The sequence below is a fragment of the Mustelus asterias genome, chromosome 19, assembly GCF_964213995.1.
Source record: "Mustelus asterias chromosome 19, sMusAst1.hap1.1, whole genome shotgun sequence".
NCBI classification, from domain to species: Eukaryota; Metazoa; Chordata; class Chondrichthyes; order Carcharhiniformes; family Triakidae; genus Mustelus; species Mustelus asterias.
The window spans coordinates 13,210,070-13,232,427 of NC_135819.1; the positions used below are offsets into that span (position 1 = coordinate 13,210,070).

The window sequence follows — 22,358 nt, forward strand, 5'->3', positions numbered from 1 at the left end:
GGCTGATTATAATAAGAAGCTATATAACTCTTTAAAAAGCTTCGAAGGCCTTTCTTTGTTTTTATTCATTCATGGGATGTGGGTGTTGCTGACAGGGCCAGCCTTTATTGTCCACCCCTAATTACCCTTGAGGAGTAATTGATGAACTGCCTTCTTGAACTGCAATCACCAGGCAGGAGTGTTCCCTTCCAGTATGGGGAACACTTCAGCAGTCACGGGCATTCAGCCTCTGATCTTCGGGTAAGCGTTCTCCAAGGCGGCCTTCACGACACATGACAACGCAGAGTCGCTGAGCAGAGACTGATAGCCAAGTTCCGCACACATGAGGATGGCCTCAACCAGGATCTTGGGTTCATGTCACACTATCTGTAACCACCACGACTTGCCTGGGGCTTGCAAAATCTCACTAACTGTCCTGGCTGGAGACAGTACACATCTCTTTAACCTGTGCTTAACCCTCTCTCCACTCACATTGTCTGCACCTTTAAGACTTGATTACCTGTAAAGACTCGCATTCCAAACATTATCTTGTAAATTGAGTTTGTGCCTTTATATGCCCTGTTTGTGAACACAACTCCCACTCACCTGATGAAGGAGCTTGAGGCTCCGAAAGCTAGTGCTGCCAAATAAACCTGTTGGACTTAAACCTGGTGTTGTGAGACTTCTTACTGTTCTTGAACTTCTGCAGCCCATGTGCAGCATGGTAGCATAGCGGTTAGCACCCCTGCCTCACAGCGCCAGGGATCCAGGTTCGATTCCCGGCTTGGGTCACTGTCTGTGCGGAGTTTGCACGTTCTCCCCGCCCCTGCGTTTCCTCCGGGCGCTCCGGTTTCCTCCCAAAGTGTTAGAATGTAATTGGTGATATAAATTGTATCGGAAGTAATGTGACCAATAGTAATAAGCTGTAAGGGTCAGCTGACCCAGTAAACCATGGAACCAATTACAGAATGATGTGATGGTCAGCTGACTTACTATAAATAAGAACCTGTTGGGAATTGTTGGGAACTTGGATTGGCCCAAGGTGAGGCCCCAAGTTTGGAGTAATGAAGTTTCTTTATTAAACCCTGTCTTTGATTTATAAGTTGGAGTAAGTTTTGTTATATTTTTATTGTCTGTATTTGAAGAGGTCCTTCTGAAGAAACATGAAAGACGTGCTGGTTAGGGTGCATTGGCCGTGCTAAATTCTCCCTCAGTGTACCCGAACAGGCACCGGAGTGTGGTGACTCGGGGATTTTCACAGTAACTTCATTGCAGTGTTAATATAAACCTACTTGTGACACTAATAAAATAAACTTTAAACTTTCCTGAAAGGTGCTGCCATAGTAGAGTTAGGGAGGGAATGCCAGGATTTTGACCCAGTGATGATGGAGAAACGGTGATATATTTCTAAGTCAGGATGGCTGATTGGTGAATTCAGCTGGGATGCAGGGGGAAGTTAGCTTGATTGCATTAGTGTTTTTGTGCACATTGATGTATAAGCTATCTGGGTGGTTTGGGAATGACCATGAATGAAGTATAAATCGGCTGCCATCAGTGGTGGTGGAGGCAAACTCAATAGGGTCTTTTAAGAGACTCCTGGATGAGTACATGGGACTTAATAGGATGGAGGGTTATAGGTAGGCCTAAAAGGTAGGGATATGTTCGGCACAACTTGTGGGGCCGAAGGGCCTGTTTTGTGCTGTAGTTTTTCTATGTTTCTATGTTTCTATAATGGAACATAAACCAATGAATTTTGTGTTGTTACACCCAGTAGGTGAAAATGCCCATTTAAAGTTTATTTATCAGTGTCACAAGTAGGCTTACATCAATACTGCAATGAAGTTACTGTGAAAATCCCTGAGTCGCCACACTCCGGTGCCTGTTCGGGTACACTGAGGGAAAATTTAGCATGGCCAATGCACCCTAACCAGCACACCTTTCGGATTGTGGGAGGAAACCGGAGGAAACCCACGCAGACACGGGGGAGAAAGTGCAGACTCCACACAGACAGTGACCCACGGCCGGAATTGAACCCGGGTCCCTGGTGCTAGAGGGCAGAGGTGAGAGGGGAGAGATACAAAAGAGTCCAGAGGGGCAATTTTTTCACGCAGAAGGTGGTGAGTGTCTGGAACGAACTGCAAGAGGTAGTAGTAGAGGCGGGTACAATTTTGTCTTTTAAAAAGTGTTTAGACAGTTACATGGGTAAGATGGGTATAGAGGGACATGGGCCAAATGCGGGCAATTGGGACTAACTTAGGGGTTAAAAAAAAGGAGCGGCATGGATAAGTTGGGCCGAAGGGCCTGTTTCCATGCTGTAAACCTCCATGACTCTATGACTTGAATAATTGATCATCCATTTCAAGAACAAAGGTCTTTAAAATTTGATGAGTTTCTGATGGTGCGTGTAACACTTGATGATGAGGGCTGCATTACACATTAGAAACCCATGTTCTGGCCAGAACATTCACTTGATCTGTTAAGCAAGAAGCATAAATAGTGTGGCACCACAGTACAGCAATGAGAAGACCATCATTTAGAAGGATGAGGGGGGATCTTATTGAAACTTACAGGATACTGCGAGGCCTGGATAGAGTGGACGCGGAGAGGATGTTTCCACGAGTAGGAAAAACTAGAACCAGAGGGCCCAACCTCAGGCTAAAGGGACAATCCTTTAAAACAGTGATGAGGAGGAATTTCTTCAGCCAGAGAATTTGTGGAAGTCTTTGCTGCAGAAGGCTGTGGAGGCCAGGTCATTGAGTGTCCTTAAGACAGAGATAGATAGGTTCTTGATTAATAAGGGGATCAGGGGTTACGGGGAAAAGGCAGGAGAATGGGGTTGAGAAAAAAATCAGCCATGATTGAATGGCGGAGCAGACTCGATGGGCCGAGTGGCCTAATTCTGCTCCTATGTCTTATGATCTTATGGTGCTATTTTATACACGCATCAGGTCCTTAAGTCAGGGTGGCCCAGTGGTTAGCACTGCTGCCTCACAGCGCTAGCTCGGGCCATTGTCGGTGTGGAGTCTGCACGTTCTCCCCATGTCTGTGTGGGTTTCCTCCGGCTGCTCTGGTTTCCTCCCAAAGTCTGAAAGGCGTGCGGGTTCGGGTGCATGGACCCGAACAGGTGCCGGAATGTGGGGACTAGGGGAATTTCACAGTAACTTCATTGCAATGTTAATATAAGTCTTACTTGTGACTAATAAATTAACTTTAACCTATTAGCAATCTTTTCCCCTGGTTTCTGTGGCTATGACTCATCTTTCTATTCCACCCCCCCCCCCCTCCCCGCCACCCGCAGTATAAATATCTCCCACCTTCTGTACTTTTTAGCTTTGATGTGGAGATGCCGGCGTTGGACTAGGGTAAACACAGTAAGAGTTTTAACAACACCAGGTTAAAGTCCAACAGGTTTATTTGGTTGCAAATGCCGTTAGCTCCATCTGACGAAGGAGCAGCACTCCGAAAGCTAATGGCACTTGCTACCAAATAAACCTGTTGGACTTTAACCTGGTGTTGTTAAAACTCTTACTACTTTTTAGCTTTGACAAAGGGTCATCTGAACACGAAACATCAGCTCTTTTCTCTCCTTACAGATGCTGCCAGACCTGCTGAGATTTTCCAGCATTTTCTCTTCTGATTTCAGATTCCAGCGTCCGCAGTAATTTGTTTTTATCTTCCTGGGGCTGTGCATATTTTAATTATGCGGTTTGAGTGGAATAATAAGTGGTTACAACAGTTTCTGAGCCATGAATGGCTGTCGACTGCTCAGGTCCAATGCAAAGTGGAGATAATCTGCATGAGAGGAAACCTCTTGTTCACGTTCATTCTCTGTCCTTTATTCAATTCTCAATTAGCGGAGTTAAATCTGTGTTTTATTCCTCTCTCTTGCAGCTAGCTTACACACAATGTGGCACTTGAAAAAAAACCAGACAGTAACTGTCTGGGCACTTTCAAGGAATATGAACAAGAGTGAGTGAATCCTGCCAATTTTAACTCACTAATATTCCAGTGCAAACTGTCGTTTGTGATACCTACTGCACCTACCAAGAGATTAACTGTCAGATATTTTGATAAAAGCCAATTACTGCGGATGCTGGAATCTGAAACCAAAAGGGAAAACGCTGGAAAACCTCAGCAGGTCTGGCAGCATCTGTAAGGAGAGAAAAGAGCTGACGTTTCGAGCCCAGATGGGATTTTTTTCTTTAGATGTTCCTTTGGTCGCTGACTTTTTCCATAATATCTTGAGTGGCACAGTGGGTTAGCACTGCTGCCTCACAGCGCCAGGGATCCGGGTTCGATTCCCGGCTCTGAGCCACTGTCTGTGTGGAGTTTGCACATTCTCCCCGTGTCTGCGTGGGTTTCCTCCGGTTTCCTCCCACAGTCCAAAAGACGTGCTGGTTAGGGTGCAGTGACCATGCTAAATTCTCCCTCAGTGTACCTGAACAGGCGCCGGAGTGTGGTGACTGGGGGATTTTCACAGTAGCTTCATTGCAGTGTTAATGTAAGCTTAATAAATAAACTAAACTGCTGCTGTGATTCTCAAGCTGTGATGGTAACTTCTTCATGCTGGTATAATTGAGACATCAATTTAAAAATATGTAAATTGCATATATATATTTTAAAAATATGTAAATTGCATTAAAACAGTAATATAAAGTGAAAAGGACACTACTGAGAAATGTTGCCTTAAAATAATCTGGGGTTGAGTAGATTGTGAGGGTGTTTTTATTACCCTGTTCTAATTTGCCCTTGAACTGAGTGGCTTGCCAGACCATTTCAGAGGGCATTTAAGAGACCATAAGACCACATGATATCAGAGCAGAATTAGGCCATTTGGCCCATCGAGTCTGCTGTGCCATTCAATCACAGCCAATAAGTTTCTCAACCCCGTTCTTCCGCCTTTCCCTGTAACCTTTGAACCCCCACACCAATCAAGAACCTATCTATCCCTGTCTTAAAGACAGCTAATGACCCGGCCTCCACAACCTTCTGTGGCAATGAATTCCACAGATTCACCACCCTCTGGCTGAAGAAATTCTTCCTCATCTCGGTTCTAAAGGGTCATCCCTTTACTCTGAGGCTGTGCCCCTCGGATCCCAGTCTCTCCGACTAATGGAAACATCTTCCCCATGTCCACTCTATCCAGACCTTTCAGTATTCTGTATGTTTCAATGAGATCCCCCCCCCCCCTCATCCTTCTGAACTCCATCGAATACAGATCCAGAGTCCTTAGACGTTCCTCATACATCAAGCCTTTCACTCCAGGGATCATTCTCACGAACCCCCCCTTGATCCTCTTCAAGGCCGGCACATCCGTCCTTAGATACGGGGCCCAAAACTGCTCACAATATTCCAAATGTGGTCTCGCCAGAGCCTTATACATCCCAGCAGTACATCCTTGCCCTTGTATTCTAGTCCTATTGATATGATTGCTAAGATTGCATTTGCTTTCCTAACTACCAACTCAATCTACAAGTTAACCTTCAGACAATCCTGAACTAGGACTCCCAAGTCCCTTTGCGCTTCCAATTTCTGAATTCTCTCTCCATTTTGAAAATAATCTATGCCTTTATTTTTCCTGGAAAGAGTTTTAACAACATCAGGTTTAAGTCCAACAGGTTTATTTGGTAGCAAATGCCATTAGCTTTCGGAGCGCTGCTCCTTCGTCAGATGGAGTGGAGAAATGCTCACAAACAGGGCATACAGAGACACAAAATCAAGTTACAGAATACTGATTAGAATGCAAATCCTTACAGCCAACCAAGTCTCAAAGATACAGACAATGTGAGTGGAGGGAGCATTAGGCACAGGTTAAAGAAATGTGTATTGTCTCCAGACAGGACAGCCAGTGAGATTCTGCAAGTCCAGGAAGCAAGCTGTGGGGATTACCGATAGTGTGACATAAACCCAAGATCCTGGTTTAGGCCGTCCTCATGTGTGCGGAACTTGGCTATCAGTTTCTGCTCAGCGACTCTGCGCTGTCGTGTGTCGTGAAGGCCACCTTGGAGAACGCTTACCCGAAGATCAGAGGCTGAATGCCCGTGACCGCTGAAATGCTCCCCCACAGGAAGAGAACAGTCTTGCCTGGTGATTGTCGAGTGGTGTTCATTCATCCGTTGTCGTAGCGTCTGCATGGTTCCCCCAATGTACCTTTATTTATTTTTCCTACCAAGGTGCATGGCCTCACACATTCCCACATTGTATTTCATCTGCCATTTCTTTGCCCACTCTCCTAACCTGTCCAAGTCCTTCTGCAGTCTCCCTGCCTCCTCAATACTAACCCTCCCTCCGCCTATCTTTGTATCATCTGCAAACTTAGCCACAATGCCCTCAGTTCCTTCATCTAGATCATTGATGTATAAAGTGAAAAGTTGTTGTCCCAATGCTGACCCTTGTGGAACTGCACTAGTCACTGGCTGAAAAGGATACCATTATCCCCACTCTGCCTTCTGCCAGTCAGCCAATCTTCTATCCATTAGTACCTTGCCTCTAACACCATGGTCTCCTGCCTTACTCAGCAACCTCCTGTGCGGCACCTTGTCTAAGACCTTCTGGAAATCCAAGTAGAAAACGTCCACTTTGTCTCTCCTTTGTCTCAAAGAATTCTAACAGATTTGTCAGGCATAACCTCCCCTTGATGAAACCATGCTGACTTTGCCCTATTTTGACCACGCACTTCCAAGTATTCCAAAATCTCATCCTCAATAATGGGACTCTAAAATCTTACCAATGACTGAGGTTAGGCTAACCGGCCTGTAATTTCCCATCTTTTGCCTCCCTCCCTTCTTAAACAGGGGTGTATTACATGAGGGATTTTCCAGTCCTCTGGGATCCTCCCTGACTCCAGTGATTCCTGAAAGATCACCACCAAAGCCTCCACTATCTCTTCAGCTGTCTCCTTCAGAACCCTGGGGTGTAGTCCATCCGGTCCAGGTGATTTATCCACCTTCAGACCTTTCAGCTTCCCTAGCACCTTCTCCTTAGTAATGGCCACCATACTCACCTCTGCCCCGATTCCCTTGAAGCCACCCACATTGCTGTGTAGTCCTATGTACATCAGATCAGCTCAGGATAACAGATTTCCTAAAGGACATTAGTGAACTAGATGGCTTTTTATCAACAATGGTTTCACGATCATCGTTAGACTTTTAATTCCAGATTTTTATTGGATTCAGATTTTACCATGGAGTCATAGAATTCCTACAGTGCAGAAGGAGGCCATTTGGCCCATCAAACTGGAGGCCTATGACCAGCCTCAGGGATCGGTGCTGGGTCCACTGTTATTTGTCATTCATATTGATGATTTGGATGACAATTTGGGAGGCATGGTTAGTAAGTTTGCAGATGACACCAAGATTGGTGGCATAGTGGACAGTGAAGAAAGTTATCTCCAATAGCAACAGGATTTTGATCAATTGGGCCAGTGGGCTGATGAAGGCAGATAGAGTTTAATTTAGATAAATGCGAGGTGATGCATTTTGGTAGATTGAACCAGGGCAGGACTTACTCAGTTAATGGTAGGGCATTGGGGAGAGTTACAGAACAAAGAGATCTAGGGGTACAAGTTCATAGCTCCTTGAAAGTGGAGTCACAGGTGGACAGAGTGGTGAGGAAGGCATTCGGCATTCTTGGTTTCATTGGTCAGAACATTGAATACAGGAGTTGGGACGTCTTGTTGAAGTTGTACAAGACATTGGTAAGGCCACACTTGGAATACTGTGTACAGTTCTGGTCACCCAATTATAGAAAGGATATTATTAAACTAGAAAGAGCGCAGAAAAGATTTACTGGGATGCTACCGGGATTTGATGGTTTGAGTTATAAGGAGAGGCTGGACAGACTGGGACTCTTTTCCCTGGAGTGTAGGAGACTTAGGGGTGATCTTATAGAGGTCTATAAAATAATCATAGAATCCTATATCCTAGAATCCCTACATTGCAGAAGGAAGCCGTTCGGCCCATCGAGACTGCATCAACTACAATCCCACCAAGGCCCTATTCCTGTAAGCCTGCATATTTACCCTGCTAATCCCCTGACACCAGTGTCAATTTATCATGGCTAATCAACCTAACCCGCACATCTTTGGACTGTGGGAGGAAACCGGAGCACCCGGAGGAAACCCACGCAGACATGGGGAGAATGTGCAAACTCCACACAGAAAGCGATCCGAGGCCGGAATTGAACCCGGGTCCCTGGTGCTGTGAGGCAGTAGTGCTAACCACTCACTGTGCCACTGTGCTGCCCCTATGAGGGGCATAGATCAGCTAGATAATTAACATCTTTTCCTAAAGGTAGGGGAGTCTAGAGGACATAGGTTTAAGGTGAGGGGAGAGATACAAAAGGGTCCAGAGGGGCAATTGTTTCACACAGAGGGTGGTGAGTGTCTGGTACGAGCTGCCAGAGGTAGTAGTAGAGGCGGGTACAATTTTGTCTTTTAAAAAGCAGTTACATGGTAAGATGGGTATAGAGGGGTATGGGCCAAACGCAGGCAATTGGGACTGGTTTAGTGGTTAAAAAAAAGGGCGGCATGGACAAGTTGGGCCGAAGGGCCTGTTTCCATGCTGTAAACCTCTACGGCTCTAATTAGGGATGAGCAACAAATGCTGGCCCAGCCATTGAAGCTAGGGTCAATTTAGCATGGCCAATCCACCTAACCCGCACACCTTCGCAAAATAATGAGTTTAGAACCATAGAAACCCTACAGTGCAGAAAGAGGCCATTTGGCCCATCGAGTCTGCACTAACCACAATCCCACTCAGGCCCTACCCCCATATTCCTACATATTTACCCGCTAATCCCTCTAACCTACGCATCTCAGGACACTAAGGGGCAATTTTAGCACGGCCAATCAACCTAACCCGCACATCTTTGGACTGTGGAAGGAAACCGGAGCGCCCGGAGGAAACCCACGCTGACACGAGGAGAATGTGCAGACTCCACACAGACAGTGACCCAAGCCGGGAATCGAACCCGGGTCCCTGGAGCTGTGAAGCAGCAGTGCTAACCACTGTGCCACCGACAAAATACAGGCTCCAGCAAGAATTGAACTCCTGACCGCTGGTTTACAAGACCAGTGCTCCAACCACTGAGCTATGGAGCCAACCGTTTATCTGTAGTTGATCTTGTGATCATTGCCTCACTGCCTCACTGAAATCACGCTGATGTTCAGTGCGACGACCATTTAAGTTCACATCCTGAAGATTTGGGAACAAGCGTTTTATACAGTGTTTGTACTTCTTATCTTCGGTTGCCAAGGTTGAACTCTGGAACCCAGGCAGAACACCATCAAATGTCCGGAAATGTCTGCTGTTCCCGGTTTTCACCAGACCACTGGGTTTAAATTAACTCTTAATTAAACAGTATGGAGGGGGGCGGACTGTTTGGATACCTTTTAAGATCAAACAGAAGTATAAATTTCCCAATTGTTAAAAATTAATAGATCTGTGTTGGAATCTTATATAAGATGATAAAATTATTTGGAACAGTTTGTCCCGGTGAAGCAGTCTGTCATCATGAGAAGGGGGAGGACCTCTCTGTTACTTGCTGTGTTGGCCATTATCCCCATACTTTCCCAATGTTCTCCACTGTAAGTATGAGGGAATGTTTTCTATTTAAATATGTACATATACAGGGTGGCACGGCGGCACAGTGGCGGGCACTGCTCCCTCACAGTGCCAGGGACCCGGAACCAAAAGAGAAAATGCTGGAAAATCCCAACAGGACTGGCGGCATCCGTATGGAGAGAAAAGAGCTGACGTTTCGAGTCCAGATGAGCCTTTGTCAAAGCCAGGGACCCGGGTTCGATTCCCGGCTTGTCTGCACGTTTTCCCCGTGTCTGCGTGGGTTTCCTCCGGGTGCTCTGGTTTCCTCCGAAAGACGTGCTGGTTAGCTGCATTGCCGTGCTAAATTCTCCCTCAGTGTACCCGAACAGGGGCTGGAGTGTGGCGACTGGGGGATTTTCACAGTAACTTCATTGCAGTGTTAATGTAAGCCTACTTGTGACACGAATAAACTGAAAGCTTACTGTTTTTTAAACTATTGAATGTTTTACATGAGGCAGCTTCCTGATGCGATCTCGAAAATAAAGTGAGGGCTTTTTCCCTGTTTCTGATGATTCACCTACATTTGAATTAGGTTCTAAAGTTAGAGTTTATTTATTAGTCACAAGTAAGGCTTACATTAACGCTGCAATGAAGTTATTGTGAGATCCCAGGGCATCCCGAAACCGTAAAATCCCACCCAAAGTTAACGAACCTTTCCATGGTCCACCCTCGCCCGCTCCGATTCCCGTGGCGGTCAGGACGGTAAAATTCCGACCCCACTATTTGTCGGACAGCTTTTCAGAGCACATCGTGTTTCCCTGAAATGAGAGGATATCAAAGCCTGGGAGAGTGTGTACAAAGGATATCTGGCACAGATTAGGTTAGGTGGATTGGCCGTGCTAAATTGCCCCTTCGTGTCAAGGGGGACTAGCTAGAGTAAATGCATGGGGTTATGGGGATAGGGCTTGTGTGGGATTGTGGTCATTGCAGATTCGATGGGCTGAATGGCCTCCTTTCGCACCGTAGGGATTCTATGAAGAAGCAGGCCATTCGGTCCAACTAGTTTATCTAATGTTTGTGCTCCACTTCTTGCAGTAGTGAATCCCAGGTTCTTACCACCCTTTGGATAAAAACATTTCTTCTCAATTCCCGATTGGATTTCTAAGTGACTGTCTTATAGTGATGGTCTCTAGTTACGCTCTTCCTCACAGCAGGAAACATTCTTTCTCTGTGCAATCTAAAGTAACGTAGAGTTTGTTTATTAGTGTCACAAGTAGGCTCACATTAACACTGCAATGAAGTTACTGCGAAAATCCCCTAGTCGTCACACTCCGGTGCCTGTTCGGGTAACACTGAGGGAGAATTTAGCATGGCCAATGCACCCTAAACAGCACGTCTTTCGGACTGTGGGAGGAAACTGGAGCACCCGGAGGAAACCCACACAGGCACAGCCAGCAGACACGACACAGACAGTGACCCAAGCTGGGAACCGAACCCAGGTCCCTCGCGCTGGGAGGCAGCAGTGCTAACCATTGTGCCGCCATGCCTCTAAATCCTTTCATTAATTTAATGATCTCTAATAGTTCACCCTTCTGCCTTATTTTTCAAGAAAAAAGTTGCCTGGCCTGTCAATCCTATCCTTATGTATATACAGTAAGAAGTCTAACAACACCAGGTTGATGTATATACCCATATTATATCATCCTTATATATAATCTTCTCTGCATCCTCTCCATTGCCTCGATATCCTCCTTTGTAGTTTAGTTACTAGAACTGTACTCAGTACTCTAAGGGCGGTCTAACCAAAGTTTGATGCAGATTTAAAGTTACTTATTAGTCACAAGTAGGTTTACATTAACACTGCAATGAAGTTACTGTGAAAATCCCCTAGTTGCCACACTCCGTCGCCTGTTCGGGTACACTGAAGCAGAATTTAGCACGGCCAATCCACCTAACCAGCACGTCTTTCGAACTGTGGGAGGAAATTAGAGCAGCCGGAGGAAACCCACGCAGACATGGGGAGAACGTGCAGACTCCACACAGACAGTGACCCAAGCCAGGAATTGAACCCCAGTCCCTGGTACTGTGAGGCAGCAGCGCTAACCACTGTGTCACCGCGCCGCCCCACAACATAATTTTCTTCCTTTTCAGTTCTATCCCTCCGGAAATAAAGGCTAGTGTTTGGTTTGCTTTTAACTCTGAGCTTGCTAACCTGTAGCATGACTTTTAGTAACTGAAGTATGTGGGGGTAGGGCCTGGGTGGGATTGTGGTCGGTGCAGACTCGATGGGCCGAATGGCCTCCTTCTGCACTGTGGGGTTTCTATTTGTACCCCAAGATCTCTTTGTTCTTCTTTTCCACTTAGACTTGCATCTTCCAAGTAATAAGAGGGATCTGGCCGTGCAGGTCCACAGTTCCTGAAAAATTGAATCCATGTCCCCTCGTGACTGACCCTTCAACTGAGGGGCACAGCTGCTCCTTATCCACCCCTGGCCATGCCCCTCATGTGCTGGAATGCTGGCTGGAATTTTACCGCCCCGTCCGCCACGAGAATCGGAGCGGGCGAGGGACGGACAATGGGAAGGTCTGTTGACCTCGGGCGGGATTTTACAGTTTCCGGAATCCCGCCCACTCTCTTAACGAGCGGTGAAAGCCGATTCAATAGTAATTTTAAAAAGAGAATTAAATAAATACTGCAAGAGAGAAGCGCACAGGGAATGGGACTAGTTGGATAGCCCTTTCACAGAGCTGGCACAGGTAGAGTGGCTACTTGGTTTCCTTCTGTGCTATATTATTATTGGATGGTGTCCTTTGAATTTAGTCACCAGACACAAACAGGACTCGTTTCCCTGTTAACGGTGATTGTATTTGCTGAACGTAGAACAACTTTAAATTAGGAAAGTGACCTCTGGATGACACCCAGAAGTAGTCATTTCTCCATTGGCGTTTTTCTCAGAGACTCGAGAACGATTGTCTTATCAAATTAAGGTCAATATTCAATTCAAAGAACAAAGAACAGTACAGCACAGGAACAGGCCCTTCGGCCCTCCAAGCCTGCGCCAATCACATTGTCCTATCAAGGCCAACCACTTATATCCCTCCATTCCCCGTCTGTTCATGTGTCTATCCAGGTAAGTCTTAAATGTCGCTAACGTATCTGCCTCAACCACCTCACTGGGCAGCGCATTCCAGGCCCCCACCGCCCTCTGTGTAAAAAACTGCCCCCGCACATCTCTACTGAACCCCTTACCTTGACCCTATGGGCGGCACGGTGGCACAGTGGTTAGCACGGCTGCCTCACAGCGCCAGGGACTTGGGTTCGATTCCTGGCTTGGGTCACTGTCTGTGTGGAGTTTGCACGTTCTCCCCGTGTCTGCGTGGGTTTCCCCCGGGTGTTCCGGTTTCCTCCCACAATCTGAAAGACGTGCTGGTTCAGTGCATTGACCCGAACAGATGCTGGAGTGTGGCCGACTAGGGGAATTTCACAGTAACTTCATTGCAGTGTTAATGTAAGCCTTACTTGTGACTAATAAATCAACTTTAATTTAACTTGTGCCCCCTTGTAATTGTCATTTCTGCCCTGGGAAAAAGCTTCCAACTGTTCACCCCATCCATACCCCTCATAATTTTATAAACTTCTATCAGGTCGCCCCTCAGCCTCCATCTTTCCAGGGAGAACAATCCCAGTTTATTCAATCTCTCCTCAGAGCTAATACCAGGCAACATCCTGGTAAACCTTTTCTGTACTCCCTCCAAAGCCTCCGTGTCCTTCTGGTAGTGTGGTGACCAGAATTGGAGACAATATTCCAAATAATTCATTATTTTGTCCAAAGTTAAATCAGAAATATTAAAGGATATTCGCAGTAACTTCACTGCGGTGTTAATGCAAGCCTTACTTGTGACACTAATAAATAAACTTAAACCTGAAAAACCTAAATAAACGTGACCCTGCCCAGGCCACTGTCTCATGGTAATACCCCCTGGCACTGCCCCCTGCCACTTTCCCCTGACACTGGCTGGGTACAGCCCCCTGGTACAGCCCACTGGTGCCAGGGTGGTATTGCGTGGGGGGAAAGGGGGTGATGTTCTAGTTTTACTGTTGTGTGCCACGGCAACCTTTAAAAATGGCACTTCTATCTTTACAAAACAAAGTCAACTGGAGCCTGCTCCGCCCCCTTAATGTCACGTGACCCAATCCTTGGCATTTATTTCGATCTCCCTAATGAGACAGTGGAGAAAACCACCATTGGAGCTTCAGTGCCGCTTTTCCTGCCCACTGCCACACTTTCCTGTGTAAGCTCTGATTAAGGTCTCTCTGCATCACTGTCGTCGTTTTGAGACAATTCATTTTTTAGCATTGCCATTAAGACCGAGACTCTCTTCTCCAATTCTTCTTAAGATCAGCAGAAACTTGCTGCCTCACCGTCTCAGCAGGGATTTACCTCCCCGACTACCCTTTCTGGAGTTACTGTTAGCTGCCCCCTTCCCTACCTAAATGAGAATGGGGCAATGAGATGGGACGAGGCTCCTTGAATCAGTGCAGAATGCTTCAGTTATCACTGCTTCCTGCGCCACGTAAGCTCCAAGAAGATGACCCTGGATTACAACAGCGATGAAGAGCAATTTGTATTGGCCTCCTATTCCTCCATTCTTACCTCCTTTTTATGGGAGCCTGAGCCACTGCTGGAGTCTACAGGTGTGCTGGTGTTCTGAACTTGAGGGATATGAACAACATAGGAACATAGGAATTAGGAGCAGAAGTTGGCAAATTCTGCCCTTCGAGCCTGCTCCGCCATTCAATCAGATCATGGCTGATCTCTCCCTGGTCTCAAATCCACCTCCCCACCTGTTCCCCACATCCCCTTATCCCGTTCATTATCAGAAATATGTCCATCTCCTTCTTGAAACCATTCAATGATTCAGACTCCACCGCGCGATGGGGCAGCGAGTTCCACAAATTCACCACCCTCTGCGAGAAGTGGTTCCTCCTCATCTCAGTTTTAAATCTACCGCCTCTCAACCTATACCTGTGACCTCTTGGTCTAGATTGCCCCACAAGGGGAAACATTTGGTCTACATTTACTTTATCAATCCCTTTTAAAATTTTATATCCCTCGATCAGATCCCCTCTCATCCTTCTAAACTCCAGCGAGTACAAGCCCAAACTGTTTAATCTCTCCTCATACGTCATCCCTTTCATCCCGGGAATCAATCTGGTGAACCTCCTCTGAACTGCCTCCAATGCCGCAACATCCTTCCTCAAATAAGGAGACCAAAACTGGACACAATACTCCAGATGTGGTCTCACCAACACCCTGTACAATTGCAACAACACTTCTCTACTTTTATACTCCAATTCTTTTGCAATAAATGCCAACATCCCATTTGCCTTTTGAATTACGTGCTGTATCTGCATACCGATGTTTTGCAATTCATGGACATAGACACCCAGATCCCTCTGCCCAGATGTATTTTGAATCTGCTTTCCATTTAGGCAATAATTTGCCTTTCTATTTTTGCTGCCAAAATGGATAACCTCATACTTAACCACATTAAACTCCATCTGCCAAATGTTGGCCCATTCTCCGAGCCTATCAATGTCCGTCTGTAGAATCTTTATATTCTCTTCACTGCCTGCTTTCCCACCTATTTTAGTATCACCTGTAAAAAGTACCCTCTTAACGGCCAAACTGCCTCTTGTGCTGTTCCAATGGCTGCCCCACAGTGGTGGGCGGCTTGTTGCGAGGAAGAATCCTACAGAGTCCTTTCATTTGTACGGAATTAAATTTGTTAGTTGCCTGGGTTCTAATGGTGATGGAATGAAAGATGATATTCGTGACCTACTGGGACACTGCGGATGGGAGGTTGATGCTGGCCAGAATATTCACTGGCATTGCAAATTCTACTGAAAGGAAAACAGCTAGACACAGAACAAGTTGTTTATTCTGCACACAATCCCACACTGACGGTGACGCCTCAAGCCCACCCTGGAGTGAAGCATGATCAGGATTGCTTCGAGATCCAAGCATGTATTGGGTGAACTGAATGTTTCGAAACTGAGATCCATTAACATTTGTCGGCTCAGGGTACCAAGGGTATGGAAAACATTTGGGTAAATGGTAGTTTAAGGTTGATTTATTAGTGTTGCAAATAGGCTTACATTCACACCGCAATGAAGTTACTGTGAAAATCCCCGAGTCGCCCCACTCTGGCGCCTGCTCGGGTACACTGAAGGAAAACTTAGCACGGCCAATGCATCCAGCGGCCTGAGTGTGGCACAGTGGCACTGCTGCCTCACAGCACCAGGGACCCGGCTTCGATTCCCAGCTTGGGGCACTGTCTGTGCGGGGTCTGCATGTTCTCCCCTGCTGGAACTTTACTGCTCCGCCGGCCCAAGAATCGGTGCGGGCAAGAACGGCGTCTCCGTTGGCCTCAGGCTGGCAAGGCGGGAAAATTTCTGGCACCTGTGTTTGCGTGGGTATCCTCCGGGTGCTCCGGTTTCCTCCCACAGTCTGAAAGATGTGCTGGTTAGGGTGCATTGGCCGTGCTAAATTCTCCCTCAGTGTACCCGAACAGGCGCCGGAGTGTGGCGACTAGGGGATTTTCACAGTAACTTCATTGCAGTGTTAATATAAGCCTACTTGTGACACTGATAAATAAACTTTAGCCAGCACATCTTTCCGTCTGTGAGAGGACACCGGAGCACCCGGAGGAAACCCACGCAGACACGGGGAGAAGGTGCAGTCTCCGCACAGACAGTGACCCAAGCCGGGAATCGAGCCCAGGTCCCTGGCGCTGTGAGGCAGCAGTGCTAACCACTGTGTCAGGTATTGAGGTAAAGGTCACCCATGATCTAAATTAAAACAGAACAGGGTCAAGAGACTCAACCAGTTCCTATTTCACATACTAACCCAACCCTTGCACATGGCTTTAAGAGCAAAGCATTTTCGCTGAGGGAGGGAATCCTGTTACTTGGAGCTTTCTCCCTCAGTGAACCCGAACAAGCACCAGAGTGTGGCGGCTCGGGGACGTTCACAGTAACTCCATTTCAATGTTCATGTTTAGAAGTTTAAAGTTCATTTATTAGTGTCACAAGTCGGCTTACATTAACACTGCAATGAAGTTACTGTGAAAATCCTCTAGTCGCCACACTCCAGTACTTGTTCAGGTTCACTGAGGGAGAATTTAGCACGGCCAATGCACCCTAACCAGCGTAAACCTACTTGTGTCAAATATTAATTCAGCAAGCAAAGTATCGATTGCTGTTGCCGGGCATGACATTGTTCCATTTTAACAAATTTGTTTACATCTGGCTAATGGACATAATGGTGACTTCTCTATAATAGTTAGAAGACCAATCAGATTTAGAAATCATAGAAATCATAGAATCCCGACAGTGCAGAAGGAGGCCATTCGGCCCATCGAGCCTGCACCGACAACAGACCCACAATGGCCTTATTCCCGTAACCCTGCATATTAAACCCACTAATCCGAATGTTGTTGTTCTGTTTAAGAAAGGGAATAGAAATGACCCTGGTAATTATAGACCAGTTAGTCTTACTTCGGTGGTTGGTAAATTGTTGGAAAAGGTCCTCAGGGATGGGATTTACGACCATTTAGAAAGATGCGGATTAATCCGGGATAGTCAGCACGGATTCGTGAAGGGCAAGTCGTGCCTCACAAATTTGATTGAATTTTTTGAGGAGGTAACTAAGTGTGTTGATGAAGGCAGGGCAGTTGATGTCACATACATGGATTTTAGTAAGGCGTTTGATAAGGTCCCCCATGGTCGGCTTATGATGAAAGTAAGGAGGTGTGGGATAGAGGGAAAGTTGGCCGATTGGATAGGTAACTGGCTATCTGATCGAAGACAGAGGGTGGTGGTGAATGGAAAATTTTCGGACTGGAGGCAGGTTGCTAGCGGAGTGCCACAGGGATCAGTGCTTGGTCCTCTGCTCTTTGTGATTTTTATTAATGACTTAGAGGAGGGGGCTGAAGGGTGGATCAGTAAATTTGCTGATGACACCAAGATTGGTGGAGTAGTGGATGAGGTGGAGGGCTGTTGTAGGCTGCAAAGAGACATAGATAGGATGCAAAGCTGGGCTGAAAAATGGCAAATGGAGTTTAACCCTGATAAATGTGAGGTGATTCATTTTGGTAGGACTAATTTAAATGTGGATTACAGGATCAAAGGTAGGGTTCTGAAGACTGTGGAGGGACAGAGAGATCTTGGGGTCCATATCCACAGATCTCTAAAGGTTGCCACTCAAGTGGATAGAGCTGTGAAGAAGGCCTATAGTGTGTTAGCTTTTATTAACAGGGGGTTGGAGTTTAAGAGCCGTGGGGTTATGCTGCAACTGTACAGGACCTTGGTGAGACCACATTTGGAATATTGTGTGCAGTTCTGGTCACCTCACTATAAGAAGGATGTGGAAGCGCTGGAAAGAGTGCAGAGGAGATTTACCAGGATGCTGCCTGGTTTGGAGGGTAGGTCTTATGAGGAAAGGTTGAGGGAGCTAGGACTGTTCTCTCTGGAGCGGAGGAGGCTGAGGGGAGACTTAATAGAGGTTTATAAAATGATGAAGGGGATAGATAGAGTGAACGTTCAAAGACTATTTCCTCGGGTGGATGGAGCTATTACAAGGGGGCATAACTATAGGGTTCGTGGTGGGAGATATAGGAAGGATATCAGAGGTAGGCTCTTTACGCAGAGAGTGGTTGGGGTGTGGAACGGACTGCCTGCAGTGATAGTGGAGTCAGACACTTTAGGAACATTTAAGCGTTATTGGATAGGCACATGGAGCACACCAGGATGATAGGGAGTGGGATAGCTTGATCTTGGTTTCAGATAAAGCTCGGCGCAACATCGTGGGCCGAGGGGCCTGTTCTGTGCTGTACTGTTCTATGTTCTATGTAATCCCTCTAACCAATGCATCCCGGGACACTAAGAGGCAATTTAGCATGGCCAATCCACCTAACCTACACATCTTTGGATACTAAGGGGCAATTTAGCATGGCCAATCCACCTAACCTACACATCTTTGGATATTAAGGGGTAATTTAGCATGGCCAATCTACCTAACCTGCACATCTTCGGATTTGAGTTTGGGAAATACAGCTTTAGCTGATCTCTCCATTAAATTGTTCATAAAATCAATGGTGTATATTGTTACTGGAGCACCTTAATCATTGCTGTTGACCCAACGGTATTTGTTTGCTTTGTCTGACAGATACATACTGACGGCTCCAAGCGTTTTACAGGTTGAACACATGGAAAATGTAATCGTGGAAGCCCATGATATCAACGCAGACATTAACGTTGACATTCACTTACAATTCTTCCCTGAAACTAACAACATAATATTTTCGGCTCAAGGCGTTTTAACAGTCGCAAATGGATACGTGTCTGTGGCTGTTCAGGTAAGTGAATTGAAAAATGATAAGTAGTTTGCATTATTATTTAACAGCTCACCAAAGTAGCAGGCTTCATTTAGAACTACCTGGGATATCATAGAAACCCCACAGTGCAGAAAGAGGCCATTCAGCCCCTTGAGCCTGCACCGGCAACAATCCCACCCAGGCCCTATCCCCGTATCCCTACATATTTACCCACTAATCTACGCATCCCGGGACACTAAGGAGCGATTTAGCTTGGCCAATCAACCTAACCCGCACATCTTTGGACTGCGGAATGAAACCGGAGCACCCGGAGGAAACCCACGCAGACACGGGGAAGAATGTGCAAACTCCACACAGACAGGGACCCAAGCTGGGAATGGAACACAGGTCCCTGGAGCTGTGAAGCAGCAGTGCTAACCACCCTGCCACCCAAAGGTCAGGATGCCATTCTGCAACCCTCTCCCGCCCCGATTCCCGGGAGGGCAAGGCAGTAAAATTCCAGCAGGGGAGAATGTGCAGACTCCGCACAGACAGTGACCCCAATACTGATCTGGATTTTGTTGCCAACATAAAGTCCTCTGGAAATCCTCAATGGCCTGATGGGTTGAAGTTCCAGCATTCTTTAGCACCCAGGTCAGAGCACTGTGCTTGATTCATGCCCCAATACCATGGATTGTGGTTGCAGTATAACCTGCCCGCACCACAGCAGCTTGGCAAAGAGCGACATTGCCACTCTCACCCATCCCATATCCAACAAAGAACAACAGAAGCTGTAATGTCAGAGGACCATAACTGAGAAACATATGCCAGAATTTTACTGCCCCGTCCACCACGGGAATGGGAGCCGGGCGGGGAGGGGCGGACAATGGGAAGGTCCGTTGACCTCGGGTGGGATTTTACGGTTTTGGGACGAGCGAGGCCGTAAAATCCCGCCCATTGTCCAGGGAATGACCCCTGTGCCGGAGTGAGAGACCGGAGGACTATATGAAATCAGGGGAGGTGATGGCCTCGTGGTATTATCACTAGACTCTTAATCCAGAAACTCAGCTAATGTTCTGGGGACCCGGGTTCGAATCCCACCACGGCAGATGGTGGAATTTGAACTCAATAAAAAAAAAACCTGGAATTAAGTATCTACTGAAACCATTGTCGGAAAAACCCATCTGGTTCACTAATGTCCTTTCGGGAAGGAAATCTGCTGTCCTTACCTGGTCTGGCCGACATGTGACTCCAGAGCCACAGCAATGTGGTTGACTATCAACTGCCCTCCAAGGGCAACTAGGGATGGCCCAGCCAGCGACGCCCATGTCCCAGGAATGCATTAACAAAGGTTTCATTAGATTCAATACTAACAGTTCACTGCTGAAGACGTGTGTGCCAACTTATGTTCTCTGTTGAACTCGCCCGCCCCAGGCCAGCAGAGATTGCCGATTTGCGAGCCTTGCCCTCCCCGATTCTGGGGCGGGCATGCCGGTAAACTTCCGGCCATGGAATTTCTGAGGCGAGGAGGGGGATGTTAAAGAGATTGCTGGGAACACAATGTCCAGTTGCATAGTAACTGTACTTATTTTAATATGTATTTCTTGATACGTTTCTTTTCAGATACCCAGGGATAGAATTCCAAAAGATACAACATTACCTGAGTATGTAGTGTTGGAAGCATCATCACCAGCATTTACCTTGGAGAGAACTATCCTTATTTCATATCGACTTGGACACATATTTATCCAGACTGATAAACCAATCTACACACCAACTCAAACCGGTAACTATAGCTGCACGTTTTCTAATGGGGCGGCACGGTGACACAGTGGTTAGCACTGCTGCCTCACAGCGCCAGGGACCCAGGTTCGATTCCAGCCTCGGGTGACTGAACTGTGTGGAGTTTGCACATTCTCCTAGTGTCTGCGTGGGTTTCCTTCAGGTGCCCTGGTTTCCTCCCACAGCCCAAAGATGCGCGGGTTAGGTGGATTGGCCATGCTAAATTGCGCCTTAGTGTCAGCTAAGGTAAATATATGTGGTCATGGGGATAGGGCCTGGGTGGGATTGTGGTCGGTGCAGACTCGATGGGCCGAATGGCCTCCATCTGCACTGTAGGATTCTATGAGAATGTAGCTCTAACACACAAGTGGAGAACAGTGCGAAAGGGGTGTTGGCGAGGACATAGCTTATCAAAGTGAGGGATGTTGGGGATGGCCAGTAGAACTCTCCTCAGTTCAGGGATTACACCGTCTGCATTAAACGCACTGACTCCATGGGTGGGATTTTCCGGCCGGCCCGGCCCCAACACCGGAAAATCCCGCCCGAGGTCAGAGGACCTTTGCGTGGTCTGCCTCTCCCCTGCCCGCTACGGTTCCCATGGCAGCACGGGATGGGAAAATTCCGCCCCCCCCTGCCCCCGCATCCCCCCCTCTCCCCCGCATGTATTGAAACACTCCTTCATGCAAAAAGTGGGAGAGTTTTTCACAAATAACAATGATTAAATTTACAATTGAGATCGGTAGAATTTTGCTAACTAAAGCGATAAACACGGGAGCATCAGAAACATTGTCCAATCTGCTCTGCTATTCAATAGAATGGTGACTGATCTTGTGCCTAAACTCCAGTTTCCTGCCCTCCCCCCATTCCCCCTGATTCTCGGGAGGCCGAGGTCAGGATTTTACCATCGCGCCCCGACCATCGATGGGTGGAGTGAGCCGGTAAGATCGCACGAGAGCCGAGAAATCAGGTTCGCGCCCGAATTCTCGCCTCTCGCAATCTTACCGTCACCGGATATCCGGCGCATTCAGCCACCCGCCCATTTCCGGCGAGAGGCTGAATAATTTATTTAAATGTATTCAAACCGTCACGAACATGTGTTTAGTGAGCCTGGCACTCAATCCGGGCTCGCTTGCCTTTAGGGCCTCACTGGGAGAGGTTCTTTCCGGCAAGGAAAACACCTGCTCCCCATGAATGGTGAACAGTCGTGTTGGCGTTCCCGGCAGAACCGGGGGGCCATTGAGGCCCCCAGGGAGGTTGAGGGCAAGGGGGGGAGGGGGGGGGTTTGCCCGTTGCACAGTTCCAGCCTGGCACTGCCAGCCTGGTACCTCGGCATTGCCCACTATGCACCTTGGCACTGCCCAGGCAGCACCAGGGGGCAGCACCTGAAGGGACAGGGCTGCAAGGGTCAGGGCCTGAAGGGGCAGAGCCAGGCCAGGGCAGGGAGGAAGAGCCACTGCCGCTCTTCAGCTGCGATTGGTGGGGGAGAGGGGGGCCTGCTGCTACTCTGCAGGGGTGCGCGATCGATCTGGGTGGTGGGGATGGGGGGGTGGGGCTGATATTTCTGGGTGGTGAGGAGCTCGCGATTGTCTGCAAAAGCCTGGGGTGGGGGGGAGGGGTGTTTGTTGAGGCTAGCTCTGCCAGAGGAGGTGGTGGAAGCAGGGACATTAGCAACATTTAA

The 22,358-nt window shown here is 47.4% G+C and overlaps 1 protein-coding gene across 1 annotated transcript in view; it reads left to right on the forward strand.

The window, feature by feature from the left end:
• The first annotated feature begins 9,431 nt into the window (after nucleotides 1-9,431).
• Nucleotides 9,432-22,358, forward strand: part of LOC144507772 (venom factor-like) — a 113,096-nt gene continuing 100,169 nt past the window's right edge. The window contains exons 1-3 of the mRNA XM_078235048.1: nucleotides 9,432-9,565; nucleotides 18,751-18,940; nucleotides 20,522-20,684. Of these exons, the coding sequence (XP_078091174.1) occupies nucleotides 9,492-9,565; nucleotides 18,751-18,940; nucleotides 20,522-20,684 (427 nt within the window). The 5' untranslated portion in view covers nucleotides 9,432-9,491. The remainder of the gene's footprint in view (nucleotides 9,566-18,750; nucleotides 18,941-20,521; nucleotides 20,685-22,358) is intronic.